Here is a 19649-nt window from a genome sequence, read left to right on the forward strand (position 1 = left end):
GCCGGAGTCGAAGCGATACGCGATAATTTTGCTGAAAGCGGGTGTCGCGCGCCTCTTCGCCGCCTTCGGATCTGGTGTGCTCGGTACCAGAGGCAGCTTCTATATCTATTCTCATCCATTTTCGGTACCCGAAACCGTCCCTCTTCCGTTACCATCGAACGCGTGGCTTTCTCGCCCAGTCGTTATCGCCTAACCCGAAACAAGCTTGCGGATTGTCGAAGCTCGAAACCGGCCGGACGGAAGCGAAAGAGCGGCGCTATTGATGTCGCGATTATCACGGTACGTTATCATTAATGCAGTTGTCAAAGGGAAAAAAAAAAAAGTGGACGAGCAAAGGAGAGTGGGAGAAGTAAAGGGATCGTATCCTCGCGCAGGTAGCGCCACAGGTAATCGGTGCTCTCGCGATACCGGCAGTTTCGAGCGAGTCCTGCCGGTGTGCGTTCGTACAGGGCGAGCGAGCCGGGACCTTCTTCCCTCGCGTCGACCACGGTGGCTAGATATCGCCGCGTCGTTTCCCGGCGTTCTCCAAGGCAACGGACCCGTACGATACGGACGGCCGTGTAATAGTGTCGCCGGCCGTTTTGCTCAACGACGCGTTTCCGGGTACCCCGGCCGCGGATTAAAATTAAGATCGGATCATCGAGATAGGCCGATGACGTATTCTTCCAGCCGCGGGACCATGTCTGCGCGGCCGAGGACCGGGAACGTCCTTTGACCGAAGGTAAGGAAGTCCTCGCGCGTCTATCGAGGCACCTCTCTCCTCGCATCACGTACCCTCGTCCGTTAAGATTTCGCGTGTAATTAATAACCGCGAGCCACCCGCGTCTCCCTGCGCGTCTCTCCGCGTCTTCTAATATCTCTTCTTTTTTTTTTTTTTATAAATGTTACGTTTAATTGGACGGGAAAGCTTTTTCCTGCCCTGCTCGAATGGTTGAATGACTTTTGTTTCGTAGTTTTCTTGTATCGGTACGGGAAATTAATTGCTCGCGGGACTATGCTTTGTCTACTCATCGCTTCTATTTACGCATACAGCGGTGCTTGACATTTGCTGGATCTGAACATATGCTTCCTCAGAGGACGTTGACATATACAGACGTCCGCGCACCAGCCAGTTCCGCATAATTTAGAGCTCCGGTGCTCAAGCTTTGTAGTCCTGATGTCGCATATTTGCGGGCTGCTGGCCAGTCTTCGATTTCACCGAAGACGTTATTGACAAATCTACTGTACTAGATAGATCCGCCTTTACTTCTGCAGTACGCGAAATCTTAAGCGGCGAAAATAAACATTAGCTCAGAGTAGAGTTAAACCAAGAACGTTTCTGTTGCTGTCGACGCTCTTGTCTCTTAAATTGCAAACACTACAGAAAAATGCCGAGAAAAACGGTGTAAGAATTTAAATATTACAATTTTTGATTCAAACAGCTGTTAAGCAATCATTAAAAAAAATATATATATATATTATACATATAATTATATAAATATAAAATTAAAAAGTTACCCCAACAGCCGCGAAGAAATCTAAACGTATATCGCGCGCGGTATCTTTCGTTAAAAATAAAATGAGTAAGTGTGCAATTTCATCTAATACTTATTTGCATTAATATCACGTTACTGGCCGAGGGTCAAGGCTTTCTGGGTCATCTTAGACGTTATTAACGACGTATCGTTATATTTTTCTCGTAGCAACCGAGCGCGCACCTGAATAACGTTAACCCTTTCGCTGCGGCAATGATCCGTGACCGAGGAGCAATGATATCTTGATGTTAACGATATATCAAGTGCACTACGCCAAGTACCATACGCCGAATAAATCGCGTTACTAATACCGCGTATACATATCGCGCCGCCGTATCGTTAATATCGTTACGTCGCGCGCTCGCGCGATAAGCACCCGGCGAACCGATGCGAAACGTTAAGCATCCCGAAATGCAGTAATTGATACGATAACGCTTCGATCGAGTGCAATAAATGTCCGTGAAATTTATCGCGAGCTGTGTCACTGTGAGTAATATATATATATAGTATATATATATTTTTCATTTTCCTTTTTTTCTTTCTTTTTTTAGAAGCGTCGGCTCGTCATCCGCGCCGAGATTTAATGTCGCGAGTCACGTGTGGCCCATTTCGTGCGATTACATCGACAGTGTCGGTATCAAACAGCGTAATTAACTGTCAGATGTACGCAATGTGCTACGTACGCATTGCGGACTTGCCTATTTCGAGATAACGGTATAAGATCGCGAGCGAGATGCATTACAGTTATGCGCCGAGCACGCCCGCTTTATTCCGTCGGATTAAACGCGCCCCTCCTATGTCGTTTTGATAGACGGCTGAGAGGCGCGATATTAAATAAGAATGAATTATGAAAAATTGTTTTTCGTGGCGATTTTTTTTTTTTACGCGCGATCGCGTATAGAGAGCACCTAGAAATTTCACCTTGGACGTGTCTCATGAATATTCATTAGCACGCGACTTTATTAAACTTTAATACGGAATGTAACGGCGCTCCCAAATGAATTTTTTTTCTTTTTTTTTTTACCACCCTTCGGAGGGGTGCAGGTGCATACGTTTTCACCCTACGTACTCATTACGGCAGTTGCATCAACCAGTTGATTTTCGCATCGCGGGGGGAAATTTAATATCGCGCACCGGTTTCTCAAACAGAAAAAAGAAATTTTTTTTATGTATGAAATACTTATACGATTTAAGTTTTTTTTTTTTTTTTGCTGTAGTGATCACCGATCGACATTTTTTAATTTTAACTTCGTCAACTGTTCGGAAAAAGACTTTTGTCTGCGAATGTGTGCCAGACGGGCACGTTCGAGGACACGCGGGTCTCGGGGCCGATAATTTTACTTTCTACGGGATGCTGTTTGACGGAAAGCGAAGGAAAGACTTGGGACTTGGCGATTTTGGGGGAGAGAAGAGGAAAGAGAAAAAGAGAGAGAGAGATCTGTCGAACGACCGAGATATTTGCCGCATTTTACACCGATACGTGACACCGATTTCATTTCTCTACCGACCGACCCGACGAATCAAACTTGTGTTTCTCAGATCCGAAAGCTTAGTCCGAGCCATATTGAGAACCGGATTTTGAGCCAGGTCTTTAGATGCGTATAAAAAAAAGAAAAAAAAAGGCTATAGCGGTCGCTCGTTATTATACACAAAGCTATAGGCATAATCGATGAAATAATGAGGGTGATGGGTAGCTGTTGTCCCTCGTTCGCAAGGACAATGGACATCTGCTCCCTGGCACGTACCGCGCTTCCCGAAAGGCACGGCAGGTTCTCATAGCTGGTAGGGAGTCAGGTGTGCCTAACACGCAGACGTGAAAGCGCGAGCCCTACGAAGAGCCTTATATCGGACACCCGCATCTCTCCCTTTTTTTTTTTTTTCCTCTCTCTGTCTCTATTTGTATGTTTGCGTACAACTGACTTCGCACCAATTTCGAATTTAAGCAAATAACATAAATTATTGGGCTGCGACGTGAAACCGTTGCCAGGCCTTTCGCATCGAAAATGCGCATAACGGCCACGGTTCTTGCCAGAGTATAGGGATTATTTCGCGTTTATTCGCGACATGTATATTTCGTGCGGGCGTTAATTTTACATTCCATATTTGGTAGCCTCGAATACGTCGGAAAATTAAGAGGCCGTGTCGTAATCCAAGTCCAAATTAGGACTTCGCTCCGGCTCCGCTATGCTAACAGCCTCGGCTCGCTGTTACCGAACTGGTCCGATGTAGTACGCTTTCACATAAGTAAAATTATCGTAAAGAAATATATTGTCTCACCTACGACGACTGCGAAACAGACTTGGACCAGTCGGTGACTTAAAATCATTTTATCGACTCGAATGATTTAATAACTGAGAGCTTATCACTTTTCATAATTGTAACATGAATACCGATATGTTAATTTTCCTGGGGCAAAGAATTTTGATCGTAAAGCCAGGTAGATTCTTGCTATTCGCCTCGAATTTGCAATCACGTAGATCGTATCGAAGATATCAACCGTTACCTCGGTCTCTTCCAGATATGCTCGACCGATGCTCTCAGCTTACATTTCCGCGGTTTAGCATATTTTCTCTTAAACAATAGCGCGATAATTTGTATAATTTTCTTTTTTCTTTCTTTGAAACTAATTTTATGCTGAATATTTTTTCAACTGCTAAACGTCGACGTCTATAAAGCTGGTCTCAAAAATACAGAAAATTTATTATTCCGCGGATTTATTTCGATACGTCTCACGACATTTCGCAGCTGAGATCAAAACCAGCGGGAGTTTTAATTCCCCCCAAAGGGCCACGCTTTTTATTTTTATAAACGGGTTCGTTGTTCGATTATCTACCTGCGGCAAAGCTTTCCTCGCGCCTCGTTTTCCTCTGGCTTGTATTCAAAAGTCTGGAATACACACGGGCGAGCGACAGATGTACGGAACGACGACCGTTTTGTGTGTGAAGGCTGACGTCACCCGACGACAAACCTTTCAAGGAAGTCCGAGGCTGCCTTGCAAAGCTTCCACCTTCCCTTCCACGTTTATCTCTCTTCTTTGCTTTTCTTGCCTCTGCATACGTTCTCCGTAGGAATTACCGTAGCCGATACCGTAGGATCTTTAAATTTGAGAAACTTCTCTGTCGGTCTATTTCAGTCTTATTGTCATGAAACGAGTCAACTATAAACGAGTTAATTTAAAGACAAAGAGAAAAAAAAAAAGAAGTTATACAACTGTTAAAAAGACGTAATTGCTAATTGCAAAAATTTATTACTTACATTTCTATCCGTTTAACGATTTATTTATAATTCTATCTGCGTACCATGCGCTCGTCGCGATCTTTCGCTGCAATTACAGAATTAATTTTATTTACAGCGTACGTTCACGATGCGTTTGTTCAAACGTTATGCGGCCGACACGAGTCCGCAGCTTGTTTCGGCCGTGGCTATATCCCAAGACGTTGCGGTGTCGAGTAATGCCGAGAGTGATACACCCGAGAGCTTGGAGAAAAAATCTAAGATAGACGACAGACTGGAAGACACCTTTCCGATGAAGGAAGTTACCGGCGCGTCGAAAGAATCGACGGACTCTTCTATACTGACTCGTAAAGGTAAATTAAAATACTTTCTCTAGACTGATTAGGCGATAGCGTGCGTGTGAATCACGCGCTACGCCACTTTGTTCTCGCTCGCAATAAGCGATAACAAGATCTATCTAAATTGACATTAAAAAAAAATAAAATAAAAAAACGATTGCACCTTTGCTCCTCGCCCACAAGGAATTTCAACGTGGGGACGGAAGGTGGGTCGGCGATGGGATCAAATGAAGAGGTCAGACAGCTCCGAATTGCTTTCGGTGCCGCGACGCCGACGACGGTGGAGCCCACATCGGAAAAGCGACTGCGACCAAGTCTCTAACGAGAAAGAAAACGTAAATATAGTAACAGTAGTTCAGCACATGCTGCTTAGTTTTAATTAAGACGAATAAAAATTATTTTTCTGGAGATGTTACCTCGAATAATCGATGTTTTTTTTTAGGGAAATGGCGAACTCTCGAAGCCGAAAAGAATTCCCAGAGTGGAATCTTTGAGAAATCTTTTTAGGACCGGCGGTGATCATTCCCTTGGTGGTAAAAACTCTGTAAGAAGCGCGACTATACAGGAAGAAGATGCAGCCGTCAGTAGTCACTGCCCGATGGAGAAAACTCTCAGCGAAGGAGCGCTCAGGAAGCCCCCGTTTCGAGAAACTTGTCCAAAGAACTTGGGCGACCTCGAGTCTGCCGCAGGCGACCGGGAAACGTTTCTTCGTCAAAAGAAACTGCAGCTGCGTCGTAGTATACAAGACCTTCAAGAACAACAGCAACTCTTGGACGACATCCTTAAGAATTGCGAAACGTTGAAAACGCGCCCAGGGAACGTTGATACCAGCGGAGACTCGAGATCTTCGAGGGAAACGAAGAGTGGAATCTCGACGCGAACGTCCGATCGTCAGTCCGCCGGTAACGCGAATGTCAGCGAGGCTAAACGAAACTTTTGTCACCAAGGCTTACTCGCCGGCTCGTTGACTGGTCTGGAAGATCTGCTGAGCAATCTGCGTATAGGTTGCGACGAAAGCGGCTACGATTCGGATAGCACGCGAGCCGGCGCAGATTCGCCGGACAGCGAGAAATCGGCGGCGCCTCCTTTGCTGAAGCCACGCAGCTTTTCGGTAACGTCGGATGATTATCGCGGCATTGACACGTCGTTATTCGGTGGTATTTCAAGAAAGAAAGACACGGGCACGGTGGCGAAATCACGCTCACCGGAAACGTGCGACTCGCAGATAGAGAAAGTCAACGTCGCCGACGTCGGGACCGCGGCAAACGATTCCTCCTTTAATAATTCGACCGCGACCCAATCCACAGTGTTGCTAGGAGAGAACGACGACACGGATAGCTGTGACGACGATACTTTTGCTGATTTTCCAGAGTACCAGCCGAATTTAACGAGAGTATATACTAAGGAAGCAGATCTCTTACCAAAATCTCTGACGAAAACAGCGAACGCGACATCCGCTCTGCTCGACGAGGATTTAACGAAACTCCAAGTAATAGACGACAACGATCTCGACATTACGTTGTGCGACGATGCTGATACGGCTGGCAACAACGATGCCAACGCCATGAGCAAAATCGATTCTGACGTAAGAAAGCTTTGTGCACCATCGGAGAATCATATTAATGTGTCACAGATGACGAAGATTCAGAATTTAGTTAAGGATAAAAAGTCGAAAAATCGTAAATGCTCGAGTCCAAGTGTACTGCATCTTTTGGAGCACGCCGAGTCTCCATGCAAGGACAGCCCGCCGGCTAACAAAGTTCGTTCCGCGTCTGACGCAATGAGCAACCCTTTGCGCTACTACACGCCAAAGAGGTCGCGTTCTACCGTGGAGCTGGATACCCTGGACGTGACGAGGAACGCGACGAAAAAGATACTGACAGTCAACGAACCTTCGTTTTCAATCGTGAAACCTGCTAACAAGATCTTAATACGACGCGAGCTGAAGACGATGAAGCTGACGGTTAACCGCACGGCGGGGCTCGGTATCTCGGTCGAGAGGTGCGAGGCAGCTAGACCGTTCTACGTTATCGCCAGAATGGATGTCAACGGTGAGGCGGCCAAATCGAAGCAGTTTCGTATCGGCGACGAGATCGTACGAGTATGCGGGCGTAGAATTCGTGGTATGTCGATGACGGAAGCGCGAAGTGCCTTACGGAGCTGCGTCGGCACGGTCGAGTTGCAAATTGCAAGGGAACCGAATCCAACTTTTGGCGAGGAGATCGGTGACACATGGGGCAATGCCTTGACGCGAACGCGAAGCGACCCCGACGCGTGGATCTCAAAGAACAAGAGAGTCGAACCGTCAGCTTCCTTCAACGATACGTCGTCGACGAACACTAGAGTTTCCTGCGTCGCTGACGACACAACTGTCAATCTCCGAAAGATAACGGGTATGAAGAAATTCCAGGTTGTGAGAAAACGAGGCCCCGAGGCGCCCGCTATTCGACGAGGATCCAGTTTATCTATCGATCTATTAACAATTATTTTGGAGAAGGGTGCACCGAAGAAGCTGGGCTTTTCTATCGTTGGCGGCGTGGACAGTAACAAAGGGCGCATGGGGATTTTCGTGAAAGATATCATATCCGGTGGACAAGCTGCAGAAGAAGGTATCGTGCTTTTTATAACAAAAGTTTAATGTAATTATTTTTTTTTTTTTCTGTAGTATATAAAATATTAAAATTAAAATAAAGATTAAGTATAAGCGATGTAAAAAGAAAAACAATGTATGTAGCAACTTATTTTTAATGTTGAAGGTACTCTGAGAGTGGGAGACGAAATTTTAGCAATCAATGGCTCCCCGTTGGATGGACTTACGCATGCCAAGGCGTTGCAAATGTTCAAGAGCGCCAAAGCTGGAAACTTAATACTTCACGTTGCCCGAAGAGATCCCACGCATAAACGGTTGTGCAAACCATGTGATTTAGACTAATATTTAATTATTAACACGGTTAGTTTTTCCTTTCCTCTATTAACAATCACTGATTCTGTTTATAATCTTTATCTACATCTTGCTCTTAGCATCATTAAATAATTATGATTATAAATACATTAAATATCTTTTTAACGAAGAACTTTTTTCTGTGTTGCAGATATGTCACACAATCAAAGTCATACGATTGCCTCGACAAATTAACGAAGTCTACTGATGAATGAAACTTGCCATTAATATATCTCGTTTATTATATTATAAATCTGATTTTGCAACACATAGTGAATTTACTTCGAAAAGTTGCGAATTTTCTACTAGACATAATTTCCTATGCCTTCTGAGTTTATTACATAAACAGTTAACACATTAATGTTGCAAAATAATATATTACAAATCGGTACTTTACATTCTAAATATATCTTGCATTTTGATTAGTACATTAAACCGTGCTATTGAGAATATTTTTTATGCAAAGGGATATAGATTATGGGCGAGCTCTAATTGTGATACCAATCAATTAATTTCACTAATGATAACATTGTAACAATTCTTTCTTTTTCTCATACCTTTGCGGTAAATATGAACAACATAAAACGTTATGCGTCAGGAAATATTTAATTTGAACTCTCTAATTAAGATCTCAAACATAATTTTATACTTATTTATGTTTTTATGTATTTCTTTCATATTTAATTAGTCTATCCTATTGCAGAAAAAAGAGAAAAATTTTGCCAAATAATTATTAAATTTAACTGCTATTATAATATTTGTATTTCCTATTTGGCACGTATATTACTTAGATATATTATGTGTTAACGTTAAAAAATAAATGTTAAAAAGTAGTAATAACGATATTATGCAGCTTTATAGCCATGTCCTGTTAGATGTTATATGCTAACAGCTTGGAATATGGTTTACTTTAACAGCATCGTGGAATTTGACAAATATTTTTATTTAAAAATATATTTTTGTGCAAATCGATCTACACAACCATTAAAAAAGAAAAAAAAAAGAAGAAGAAAAATACAGAAAAAGCTGCGCCTGAAAGCACGAAAGTCAATCGCGTTATGTTATTACTTTAATTAATATTTCTCATTAAGTTATTTCGTTAAGAGACTGACATTAGGAATGTCTACCTGTAAAACGCTGTGATAACGATTGTAGTCTCGTTGGCTGATGTATTATATCATATTAATTATGTATTTAATAATAAATGTGATTTTGTTAGATAAAAATGCACTTGGCACTACTTCTTTCTCTCAAATATTTTCAAAAATTTGATACTTATTTTACAGTTAAATTTGTGGATATTTAATTAAAAGTATATTAAATAAGTGAATATGTGGGACTATTTTAAGCCTTTAACGATAAAAGCGTTGTGAAATACGATCCACTCGTTCGTAGCACCTTAAAAAAATTATTAAACGTGTGAATCCTTTTTTTTAGATGCTATAAATTATCTTTACAACTTCTTTTGTACTTACCGTGGCGAAAACCTCCATCGATAACGGAAACAAATCTCCTGCCGTTACCTTAGCCGGCACAAAGCTTTTGTGACAAATAATCACTAACAACGATTTTAATCTCGGTGAGAAATTGTACCACTCCGCTGCATATCTAAAAGAAGAACATGTTTATGGAAAATTAATTTTTCGTTGCATCATACCCAACAAGAAATATATTAAAATGTGATTATATCTTGGGCTGTTTTTGAATTTAATTTGGAAATGATATTTAAAAAGTGTATCGACAACGACAAATACTTAGGTGAATTAATGTAAAATAATCATTACGCTCGATGAAATATATTTTCACTTTCGTCCATTAATTTCTGGCCGGTGTAGCACACTATTATCAGATGCAGCATTGCCCCCGTGATTATGAAAAAGAATCTAATGAGTTCTTCTATCTGGTCTAACACATAGACAATCTACAACACATGAAAGTTGTTATGTATCCACACGTCATTTAAAATCTAGTTATTACATTTACGCGAAATTTACGAAATTGTCAAATAATTTAATGTAATGCACCGTGAATTATTATTAAACAGATCTATATAAATTTAACAGTTTTAACAAATATCCATATATTAGGACATTAAAAAATATCGTGTGTACATGATTCATCACTACATGCTTACTCGAACTCCAATTAATGTGAAAAGTGAACCCATGAACAGCGTGAAACTAATTCCAACAAATTTATACGTGTTGTTTAGTATATCGACGTATCTAAAAACAATGATTGCCAAATAATCACACATTATCGTTAACTGTATTTAATTCTATTTCCAGGGTGAAAGCAATCGCGACGAGTCGCCACGTAGAGAGAAGGTTCTTACTCCAAAGCAAGCTGATGCTTTTTCAAGCACACGATGTATTTCTGATAAACCTGTTTCTCGTTAAAGCTCTCATATCCTGTTTTCGTACGTTGAATATTGTTTACTTGCTCACCCATACGCGCGATCGAAATTACGTTCTCAACCTCGTAACTATAATATTAATTACGTGATGATTTCAGGCAAAAAGATATCGTGGGCATAAAGTTACTCACCCAATAATTCGGAATAAGCTGCATGCGTGTACGGTACATGACACGTGCATAGTATCAGTAGCTACCAAAATGTTTATACCAACCATAATCATGACGGTGGTGTATACGAAAATCGGCACGAAGTACTCGTCTTGATCTACTCCATAATCGCTATATACCGCAATATTTTTCGTACGCGATTCATTAAGAGGTAATATGACATCCAGAAGCATCGGTCCTAACGAAGGTATTGTTATAAACATCGACGCCATGACCAACATTATTACTGTAAATGTGTGAAGTAAAATGGTAGTACATTTTTTCTTTTCTTTTTTTCTTTAACATTAAGCATTACTTACAAGGCGCGATTGGTTTTATAACGACAAATTGGGAGGCTCGAAAGTAATAGTTGATCTCGGAATCACAAAAAATTGCTTCGTTTTTTTTGTTTTTTTTTTGTTTTAGTGGAAGACGCTTCGAGCTTGCCGAGCGTGGCATAAAAAACGTAAAAAGAATAAACTCGGCGTTGAGCTCGGTATTTTTAGAACTCGTCGCGAGAAGAACAACGTTCAATTGACGATCGACTCTATCGACTGTCTCACTTTTTTACGCGGTTGTCTCTCTCTCTCTAAGGGCCGAAATCTTACGGTTACCTCAGTCTAGTTGCGGAAGCTCGAGTGCGAGGACGTGTCGCTAATCGCTCCGCAAATACGCGTATTTTCGACCGCGGATAGAAAGCGTTGCGTACGAACAAGTGTCGACGACGTCGACTCGGGGACGCGAGGGAGCGATCATTTTCTGCACGCCTGAGTCGTCCTGCTCGTCATTCTGCGTTACGTTTTGTGCCTCGAAAAAAGTGCTTCGGCAGGAAAACTGTTACGTCACGGGCGCAGCGCGCACGGGAGCGTCCGACGTGTATTACTCGGCGTCGGGCATTTTCGTCCCGCTCGCATTACAATTATATTCGGCAGGTTTCTGCGGGACCGCTATTGTTAGAGCGTGAGATCCGCGCCTCGTCCGTCTTCCTCGTCGCGGGCCGAGGTTCCCATCCCGTTTCGAGCAAGTGATTATTGAAGAACTTGAGAAAGATAAAGTCCGCGAGGAACGTTTTATATCGCGGCCCGTCTCATTCGCCGCTTGGCACAAGTGCTCGACATCGTTTACTTCGCCGACGGGAATTGATCGAAGAATCAAGAGAACCTCGCTTTACGTCGTAACAAGTTGCTTGTATCGAGGTCGAAATAAACGTCACGAATATCGGGAGTGCAAATTTATACAACAAATAATCGTTTGTTCGCGCTTCTTAATTTTAATCGTAAATGATCGTCGCGATAATCCACTGTCATACTTTCGGTCGTTCGTCTCTCGAGTGAGTATCAGTGATAGCGATTGTGATTATAAAAAAAAAAGCAGAGCAGTGTAATATAGTGTCAAGTGATTTAAAGTACTACAACACGTCAGGATAGTCCAGAAATCTGCCACGAAGGAAGGAAGGAAGGAAGGAAGGAAGGAAGGAAGGATGGATGGATAAATGGATGGACAATTACTTAATCTAACCGGACGATACAAATGAAAGTGAACTGGCAACACACCGTGGATTATTCAATTGCAATTATCTTTAAAAAATTAATATACTCAACTAATGTCCGAGTTCAATAATGCGCGTTTTATAATCTCTAGTAGTAATTAAAATTTATAATTTAATAAAAAATAAAGCGAAATTATTCTCGCGGTATAAAGTAAATCAAACGAAAGAACCGATAAGAAGTCCCGGAAAAATTACAACAATTCAGCTTCAATCAAGTATCTACATCTTCTTATTAAACAGAGATTCATACAGGCAGAATATTATCAAAATTCGTCAGTATCAACGTTGATAATCTTTTCTTTCTTCTTTCTTTTTTTTTATTTTGTTTTTATTAGCATAATCTATATACCCACCCGCGTAAGATACTGTAAATTGGTACGCTACGTGCGAATATTTTTTCAAAATTCGAACCTCTATATCGTCTGTAAATATATTCCAGTGATTCTCCATGGATTCGTACAAACGCTGAATCTAATCGCAATAAAACCACAAAGTGATATACGTAAAAGATTCATTTATCCAAGTATTATTTAATATAAACTGTATTTCGTTAATATTATTTTAATACTATCAAACTATTAATTAATAAAAAACATGAGGAGGCACCTTGTTATAATTCAGAAACTGATTGATTAACTTAACGAGGAAAATTAACGTTATAACTATTTGATACAAACACTCAAACATTAATTGTCCATCGTGTCCATGTTTGTATAATGTTAATATCTACCGATACGTTACGTTGCAATCCACAAAAAAAATAAAATTATTTAAAAATGACGAACTTAAAAGACCAACGGTACGCGTTTGAATATAAAAAATTAAATAAATAAATAAAAAAGAAAAAAAGTTTTTTTACCTCGAGCGGCAAAAAACTTATTGAAAGTATAAAACAGAACGGCGGTAGAAAGCGTTTTGTTAGCTTGCTTTGAACCGGCCACAGACCTAAGAACGACAAAAGTACTACACTAACGTTGTACTCTCGAGATATGTTTGTTAACATGCCTCGCTTCTGCTTGTACGAAAGCTACGATGAAAATGAAGAGAGAGAGCTTCTCAAACTACGACGCCGATCAATTGCGACACGAGCTAAAAACCAGGACCTTATAATTGTAAAATTACAGTATCTCATTCACTATCACGTTTTGAGACACATTTATTGTGTCTGAAAAATTCAACGTTGCATTTATAGACTGCTATCTCACAAGAACAATATAATATCTATGCTATCACGTTGCAAATTGATAGTACGAGAAACGATAATGTTTTCATGATTACAACCTTACGCAAAGAGTTATAGCAAAGGGGCGTAGTTGTAGGCAAATTAATATTTATCTGCTTTTTTTTTCTTTTCCGTATAACATAGCATATATATAAATAAAATTACTCTAAATAACGAACGTAAGAATTTAATTATTAGACGTGCTTGGAATTTAAAAAAGTGGTAACATTTTCTGTCCGTAAAAGGTTTAAAAATGCATTTTTTATATTTATTTATTTATTTATTATTTTTTTTTTTAAGATAATCTTTTCTTCTTTAAATCTAGTAATTTAAATAATCTTAAAAAATAAATTAAAATTTTCCATGTCCTAAATATACTATATATTGTACGAGCTGTTTACGTTCTACATGCACTGCAATGAAATTTTACTTATATTATTTAAATGTACGATTGTATATATCTTATACCGTAATATTGTACGAACTGCAATAAAGCGTTATAATTTATTGATTCAACGCGTGGCGATATTCTTCGTTGTGCGTAGCATAGTAATTTTGTCGAAAGCTGTTTCAACCAAGAAAAGATATACTAATATTAATTTGCGCGGAAAGTAACGTACGTACCAAATTGAAATAATATAGAGTTCAAGATGCAAATCGCCTTTTCCGAGAAAGAAGGACTGATAACATTATTGTACGATAAACCAAGATTTAATAATAAATACGGGTTCTACAGTACGAACATTAATGAGAAAATCCGACGGAATACAGTATACGAGGAAAGAAATAAAGTATGACGTGTAGGAAGCAACTAATGTTGTATTAAAATAATATGCTATAGTTTTAGAGATGTTACGCTTATAAAACACATTGCATGCAGTAATTTGGGAAATGAAAGGGATAAATAATATTGCAAGGCAAAGCTTGATAACAGCGTTTGATAATGGGGAAAAAAAAAGAAGGTTTAGCAGTTCGAAATTGCGTGGAACATTGAAAACATATCGTAATAGATTTAGTAATATATCTTAAAAAGATGTTAATACAGAAGAGAAGGTTTAAAACCTAACGAAACTGTAAAGTAATCTTTTTACAAAATTTTACTGATATTGCTTGATTTAAGTGACATCAGAATTAATTTACTTGAAGTTAAACCGCACAGCCCTATACTTTGGTAAAGAGTTGTAAGCAGCAGTGATTTTTGTCTCTTCGGCTGATGTATGATATCGTATCAGTTATGTGCTTAATAATAAATAATCTCTTCTTAAATAAAAACGCAATTGGCACATACTATTTTTCTTTTAAATATTTGATACTTATTTAACAGTACGTTAAATTTGTGAATTTTTATTTACAATTATTTTACTAAATTAGATATATCAATAACGATAATAATTAATAACAATCTGGAACTAATTAAGCCTTTAACGATAAAAGTGTCGTGAAATAAGATCCACTCGTTCGTACCACCTTAACAAAATTATTAAACGTGTGAATCCTTTTTTTTTTAGATGCTATAAATTATCTTTACAACTTCTTTTGTACTTACCGTGGCGAAAACCTGCATCGATAACGGAAACAAATTTCCTGCCGTCACCTTAGCCGGCACTAAGCTTTTGTGACAAAAAATCACTAATAACGATTTTAATCTCGGTGAGAAATTGTACCACTCCGCTGAATATCTAGAAGAAGAACATATTTATGGAAAATTAATTTTTTTACAAATGTAAGGAGAATGCATTCGTTGCATCATACCCAACAAGAAATATATTAAAATGTGATTTAATCTTGGGCTGTTTTTGAATTTAATTTGGAAATGATATTTGAAAAGTGTATCGACAACGACGGATACTTAGGTGAATTAATGTAAAATAATCATTACGCTCGATGAAATATATTTTCACTTTCGTTCATTAATTTCTGGCCGGTGTAGCACACTATTATTAGATGCAGCATTGCTCCCATGATTATGAATGCGAATTTAATCAGTTCTCCTATCTGGTCTAACACATAGACAATCTACAACACATGAAAGTTGTTATGTATCCACACGTCATTCAAAAATCTAGTTATTACATTTACACGAAATTTACAAGATTGTCAAATCAAATTTTATAAGTATTGTCATATTTTAATGTAATGCAGCACCAGTTATTACTAAAGATTTCGGGCATTTAAGAACACTGTGTACATTATTAATCCACTTCCATGCTTACTCGAACTCCAATCAATGTGAAAGTAGCGCCTATTAACAATGTGAAACTAATTCCAACATATTTATACGTGTCATTTAGTACCTTGACGTATCTAACAACAATGACTGCAATTAATCACACATTATTGTTAACTGTATTTAATTCTATTTTCAGGGTGAAAGCAATTGCGACGAGTCGCCACGTTGGCAGAAGGGTCCCTTACTCCAAAGCAAGCTGGTGCTTTTTCAAGCACAGAATGTATTCCTGATAGATCTGTTTCTCGGTAAACCTCTCATATCCTGTTTTCGTACGTTGAATATTGTTTACTTGCTCACCCATACGCGCGATCGAAATTATGTTCTCAACCTCGTAACTATAATATTAATTACGTGATGATTTCAGGCAAAAAGATATCGTGGGCATAAAGTTACTCACCCAATAATCTGGAATAAACCGCACGCGTGTACGGTACATGACACGTGCATGGTATCAGTAGCTACCAAGATGGTTATGCCAACCACAATCATGAGGGAGGTGTATAAAAAAATCGGCACGAAGTACTCGTCTTGATCTACCCCGTAATCGGTAAATGTTGCAATATTCTTTGGACGGGATTTATTAAGAGGTAACAAAACATCCAGAAGCATCGGTCCTAACGAAGGTATTGTTATAAACATTACCGCCAGGATGTATATCATTACTGGAAATTTGTGAAGTATAGTAGTAACACAACCCTTTTTTTTAAATAATATTAAACATTACAAAGCGTTATTAATTCTTGCTTCTTCTACGGTAATGAAAATTAGTTTACATTTAATCATTACTGGTAACAAGCTACGAATGCGTGAATCTTACGTGATACTAAAGCACCTCTTGTTACTTTTAAATATAAATTTAATTATATTCATTTCTAAGTTATTTCTCTCACGGTATTAAGGAAACCGAACGAAAGAACACGCGACCAGCTAAACTGTAAAAAAGTCTGTATCTTGACGCCGTCAATTTGTTCACTTTTTTTTCTTGTTTTAAAAAAAGCCGTGTTGAGATAAATCGAAATTTGTTGTTACCGCTTTTCTGCGATGCTAATTGATTTGCTCGATTTAATGTACCATGTAAAGTATATACGTACGTTCGTAATGTATTAATAAAAAATATTAAATGTGTAACCGTTTTCTTAGAAGTAAAGAAAGCAAGAGTAAATGCGCGCGCGCTTTGTAATACTTAATATTAATATAAAAAAAAATACATTAATCATTGAATTAATAATATTTAATCCTCAATTACAATTAAATAAAATCGGTAATTCATCTATGCACTCTTTAATAATCGAATAAATTACAGGCGAATAAGACGAAAGAAAACCTTGACGATCTCAGGAAAGTTTCGTAACGTCGAATATCTGAAATCGTTCGTAAACGCTCAGGAAATATCAGAAATATAGAAAGAGTAAGTGCCGCAATTAGAACTCTGTTTCCCGCCAATTTCGTGGCCGCGCCTATTTTATAATGGTCGCTGTGAAATTGGCGGGAACGGCTCTTTCTAGTTATTGGCCTGCATGGACCAATCAAGTAACAGAATTTTCTTTCTTAGTTTCAAGAAATTCCACCACGAGCTGCTACTGCCACCGTCGCCACCAGCAAATCAACGTAGCGTCGAAATTAGTGCGACGTTATGAATTTCGATGACGTTATAGTCGGGAATCTAGATAATTAAAAAAAAATTGGATTGCACGGAAAAATCTGTTTGGAACTATCAGGTAAATACTTGTAAAGCACTGCCGGATGTGTTATAAATTTTTTATGAACAATAATTATATACATTTATAAATATATAATTTTTTTTTTAATATATATATTTATACAGAGTTATTTGCCCAAAATTATTCAAAAGTACGTTTACGATATTAATTATAATTTTATTAATAAAATATTTAAGTGCATACCTTTTATATTTCAATTTTTTTTTTTTAGGAATTTTGTGGTACATTAGACTGCATATCTTTTGATGTAATCTGAATATTTAATACAAGAGGAACATTACTAGCTGTAGGCTGCCAAGGATGGAAGAATTGTCGTTTGGAATTTTCTAACTGATGGTATTACTAAAGTTATGGCTCTCACGTTTCTCAGACAGCTTGTAAAATATCAAGTAATTGGTTTAAAAGATATTTTAATTAAAGAAAAGAAAAAGAGCACTTTGGAGAAAGTAAAATATAAATTTAAAATATTAAACTTAATAATTTTCATTAATAAACTAGAAATATACGTATATATCTTGCATAGTACATTAAATCAAGAGAACCAATCTACGTTGCAGAAAAGCCGCAACAATAGTTTCGATTCAACCTAACATACATATATGGCTTTTTTAAAATATGTTTACATGCACAAAAATAAAAAAACTTGTTAGTATTAAAAGTTTGTAATTTCTTTGTTATTACGATAATCTACATACCCACCCGAGTAAAATATTGTAAATTGGTGAGCTACGTGTGAGTATCTTTTCAAAATTTGAACCTCGAAGTCGCTTGTGAATATATTCCAGTGAGTCTCCATGGTTTCGTATAATTGCTGAATCTAATCGTAATGGAACCACAAAGTGATATGTACAAAAATTTATTTATGTATTATATTATTTAATATAAATATTGTTAATATTATTTAATACTATTTAAATATTAATAGAAACATGAGGAGAGGCACCTTGTTGTAATTGAGAAGCTGATTTAATAATTTAACGAGGAAAATTGCCGTGACAACCATTTGATACAGACACTCAAATATCATTTGTCCATCGTGTCCATGTTTGTATAATGTTAAAATCTACCGATACGTTATGTTAGAACCCATAAAAAATATATAAGAATAGTGAATTAAAGACCAACAATACGCGTTTAAATATTAAAAAAAAATGTAATACCTCTAATGGTACGAAGCTTATATCAACTATAAAACAGAACGACGGTAGGAAGCGTTTCGCAAATTTGCTTTGTATCGGCCACAGACCTAAGCACGACAAAAGTACTCTACTGATATTGTATTCTCGAGAAATGTTCACCAACATGGCTCGTTCCGTTCGTTTGGAAGCTATAACAGAAATAAGAGGGTGCATGGCGTAAACGGTCGCCGATCAATTTCGGGATGAGGTAGAACGTGGCACCGTAAAATTATAATATTAGTGTGTCATTCATCGTCATGGTCTAGTGTCTTGCTCGTGTCTTGAAAATTAAATGCCGCATTTATCACAAGCTATAATTCCGCGTGTGTCTTTTTAGACTGACTTTAGACACGCGAATGTGTCGCGTGACGCGGAAAATGATGGAGAACGGTATCTCCTTTTTTTTAACGCCCCAATTTTTTTCTTGCTGTATTTAACTGTCGTAGTAAAACATATAACTATCTTAAAATTTTATAATTTTATAATTCCCTCGTTTTGCATCTCAAGTAGTGCAGAAGATATTTTTTTTTTTTAAGCACTTTTCTGAACGTGTATAAAATATGACACGACAATCCTTAGCATTACTCTCCCCGAGTTGTTAATATTCATAAGAGTAAAAACAGATGCCTAGTGCTCTGTATAATTTTTTTGATCATATATATATTTTTTTTAATTTAATATAAACAATTAAAATTAGTTAAAAAATAAATTATGCAAAAATTTTGTTCCTGTTATCTAATAACCGATAATTCGTCTTACATAAACGTTACTCGTCTAGTATTAGAAACAGCTAATAATAATGTTGCAAAACAGTTTCAAAATTCGAGAAAGAAATATATTTATAAAAGTGAAACTCAGCCGATATAAGCAACAGTAGTAAATCTTACCTGTGTCGTATATTGGTCAATGGGGCACCAATATTCACAGCAGGTCGCATGACGTTCCTCGAGAACGTATCAAGTGAAATGGCTCGAGAATTTGCGTCGCTGATTTTTCGCTACAATTGTTCCTCGAAGTTCATTTACTTATTTTTTATTTGCACAAGTAGCAATCATTTTATTACAATATAAAAAAAGAAAAGTATACAGTTGTATTGTACAGTGTAACTCACAAAGTATTTATTATAAATATTAAACGCACATTTCTGTATCGCTTTT

At 38.0% G+C, this 19649-nt stretch overlaps 3 protein-coding genes across 3 annotated transcripts; 1 reads left to right on the forward strand and 2 right to left on the reverse strand.

The window, feature by feature from the left end:
- Positions 1-389: 389 nt before the first annotated feature.
- On the forward strand, positions 390-8375 carry LOC139105432 (uncharacterized). The gene is made up of 6 exons (XM_070661521.1): positions 390-721; positions 4867-5101; positions 5270-5421; positions 5529-7695; positions 7843-7990; positions 8179-8375. Exons 2-6 carry the CDS (start codon positions 4879-4881, stop codon positions 8240-8242), a joined length of 2754 nt encoding a protein of 917 aa, XP_070517622.1. The 5' UTR covers positions 390-721; positions 4867-4878; the 3' UTR covers positions 8243-8375.
- A 376-nt stretch (positions 8376-8751) lies between these two features.
- LOC139105453 (odorant receptor 10-like) lies at positions 8752-13372 on the reverse strand. Its single transcript, XM_070661564.1, has 9 exons — positions 13001-13372; positions 12748-12867; positions 12495-12612; positions 10575-10839; positions 10363-10512; positions 10162-10252; positions 9812-9948; positions 9503-9635; positions 8752-9425 (listed from the first exon to the last, which is right to left on the reverse strand). The coding sequence occupies exons 1-9, from the start codon at positions 13142-13144 to the stop codon at positions 9372-9374; spliced, it is 1212 nt and encodes a 403-aa protein (XP_070517665.1). The 5' UTR covers positions 13145-13372; the 3' UTR covers positions 8752-9371.
- A 1078-nt stretch (positions 13373-14450) lies between these two features.
- On the reverse strand, positions 14451-18793 carry LOC139105324 (odorant receptor 10-like). Its single transcript, XM_070661335.1, has 9 exons — positions 18475-18793; positions 18258-18377; positions 18014-18131; positions 15991-16255; positions 15779-15928; positions 15577-15667; positions 15243-15379; positions 14910-15042; positions 14451-14573 (listed from the first exon to the last, which is right to left on the reverse strand). Exons 1-9 carry the CDS (start codon positions 18664-18666, stop codon positions 14451-14453), a joined length of 1329 nt encoding a protein of 442 aa, XP_070517436.1. The 5' UTR covers positions 18667-18793.
- Between the last annotated feature and the right edge of the window lie 856 nt (positions 18794-19649).

The sequence above is a fragment of the Cardiocondyla obscurior genome, linkage group LG09 (genome assembly GCF_019399895.1).
Source record: "Cardiocondyla obscurior isolate alpha-2009 linkage group LG09, Cobs3.1, whole genome shotgun sequence".
Lineage (NCBI taxonomy): Eukaryota > Metazoa > Arthropoda > Insecta > Hymenoptera > Formicidae > Cardiocondyla > Cardiocondyla obscurior.

Excerpts from the sequence above, each read along its gene's own strand:
- LOC139105324 (XM_070661335.1), bottom strand. The coding sequence starts at position 18,666 with ATGCACCCTCTTATTTCTGTTATAGCTTCCAAACGAACGGAACGAGCC. Across the intron at positions 15,380-15,576 it reads TCACATTGATTGGAGTTCGA|ATTGTCTATGTGTTAGACCA; the intron begins GTAAGCATGGAA and ends CATGTGTTGTAG. Across the intron at positions 14,574-14,909 it reads CGATGCAGGTTTTCGCCACG|CCGAAGAGACAAAAATCACT; the intron begins GTAAGTACAAAA and ends ATCATACATCAG.
- LOC139105432 (XM_070661521.1), top strand. The coding sequence starts at position 4,879 with ATGCGTTTGTTCAAACGTTATGCGGCCGACACGAGTCCGCAGCTTGTT. Across the intron at positions 5,422-5,528 it reads TCTCTAACGAGAAAGAAAAC|GGAAATGGCGAACTCTCGAA; the intron begins GTAAATATAGTA and ends GTTTTTTTTTAG. Across the intron at positions 7,991-8,178 it reads AGAGATCCCACGCATAAACG|ATATGTCACACAATCAAAGT; the intron begins GTTGTGCAAACC and ends TCTGTGTTGCAG.
- LOC139105453 (XM_070661564.1), bottom strand. The coding sequence starts at position 13,144 with ATGTTAACAAACATATCTCGAGAGTACAACGTTAGTGTAGTACTTTTG. Across the intron at positions 10,513-10,574 it reads AGCTTATTCCGAATTATTGG|TTACGAGGTTGAGAACGTAA; the intron begins GTGAGTAACTTT and ends TTAATATTATAG. Across the intron at positions 9,949-10,161 it reads TCACATTAATTGGAGTTCGA|ATTGTCTATGTGTTAGACCA; the intron begins GTAAGCATGTAG and ends CATGTGTTGTAG.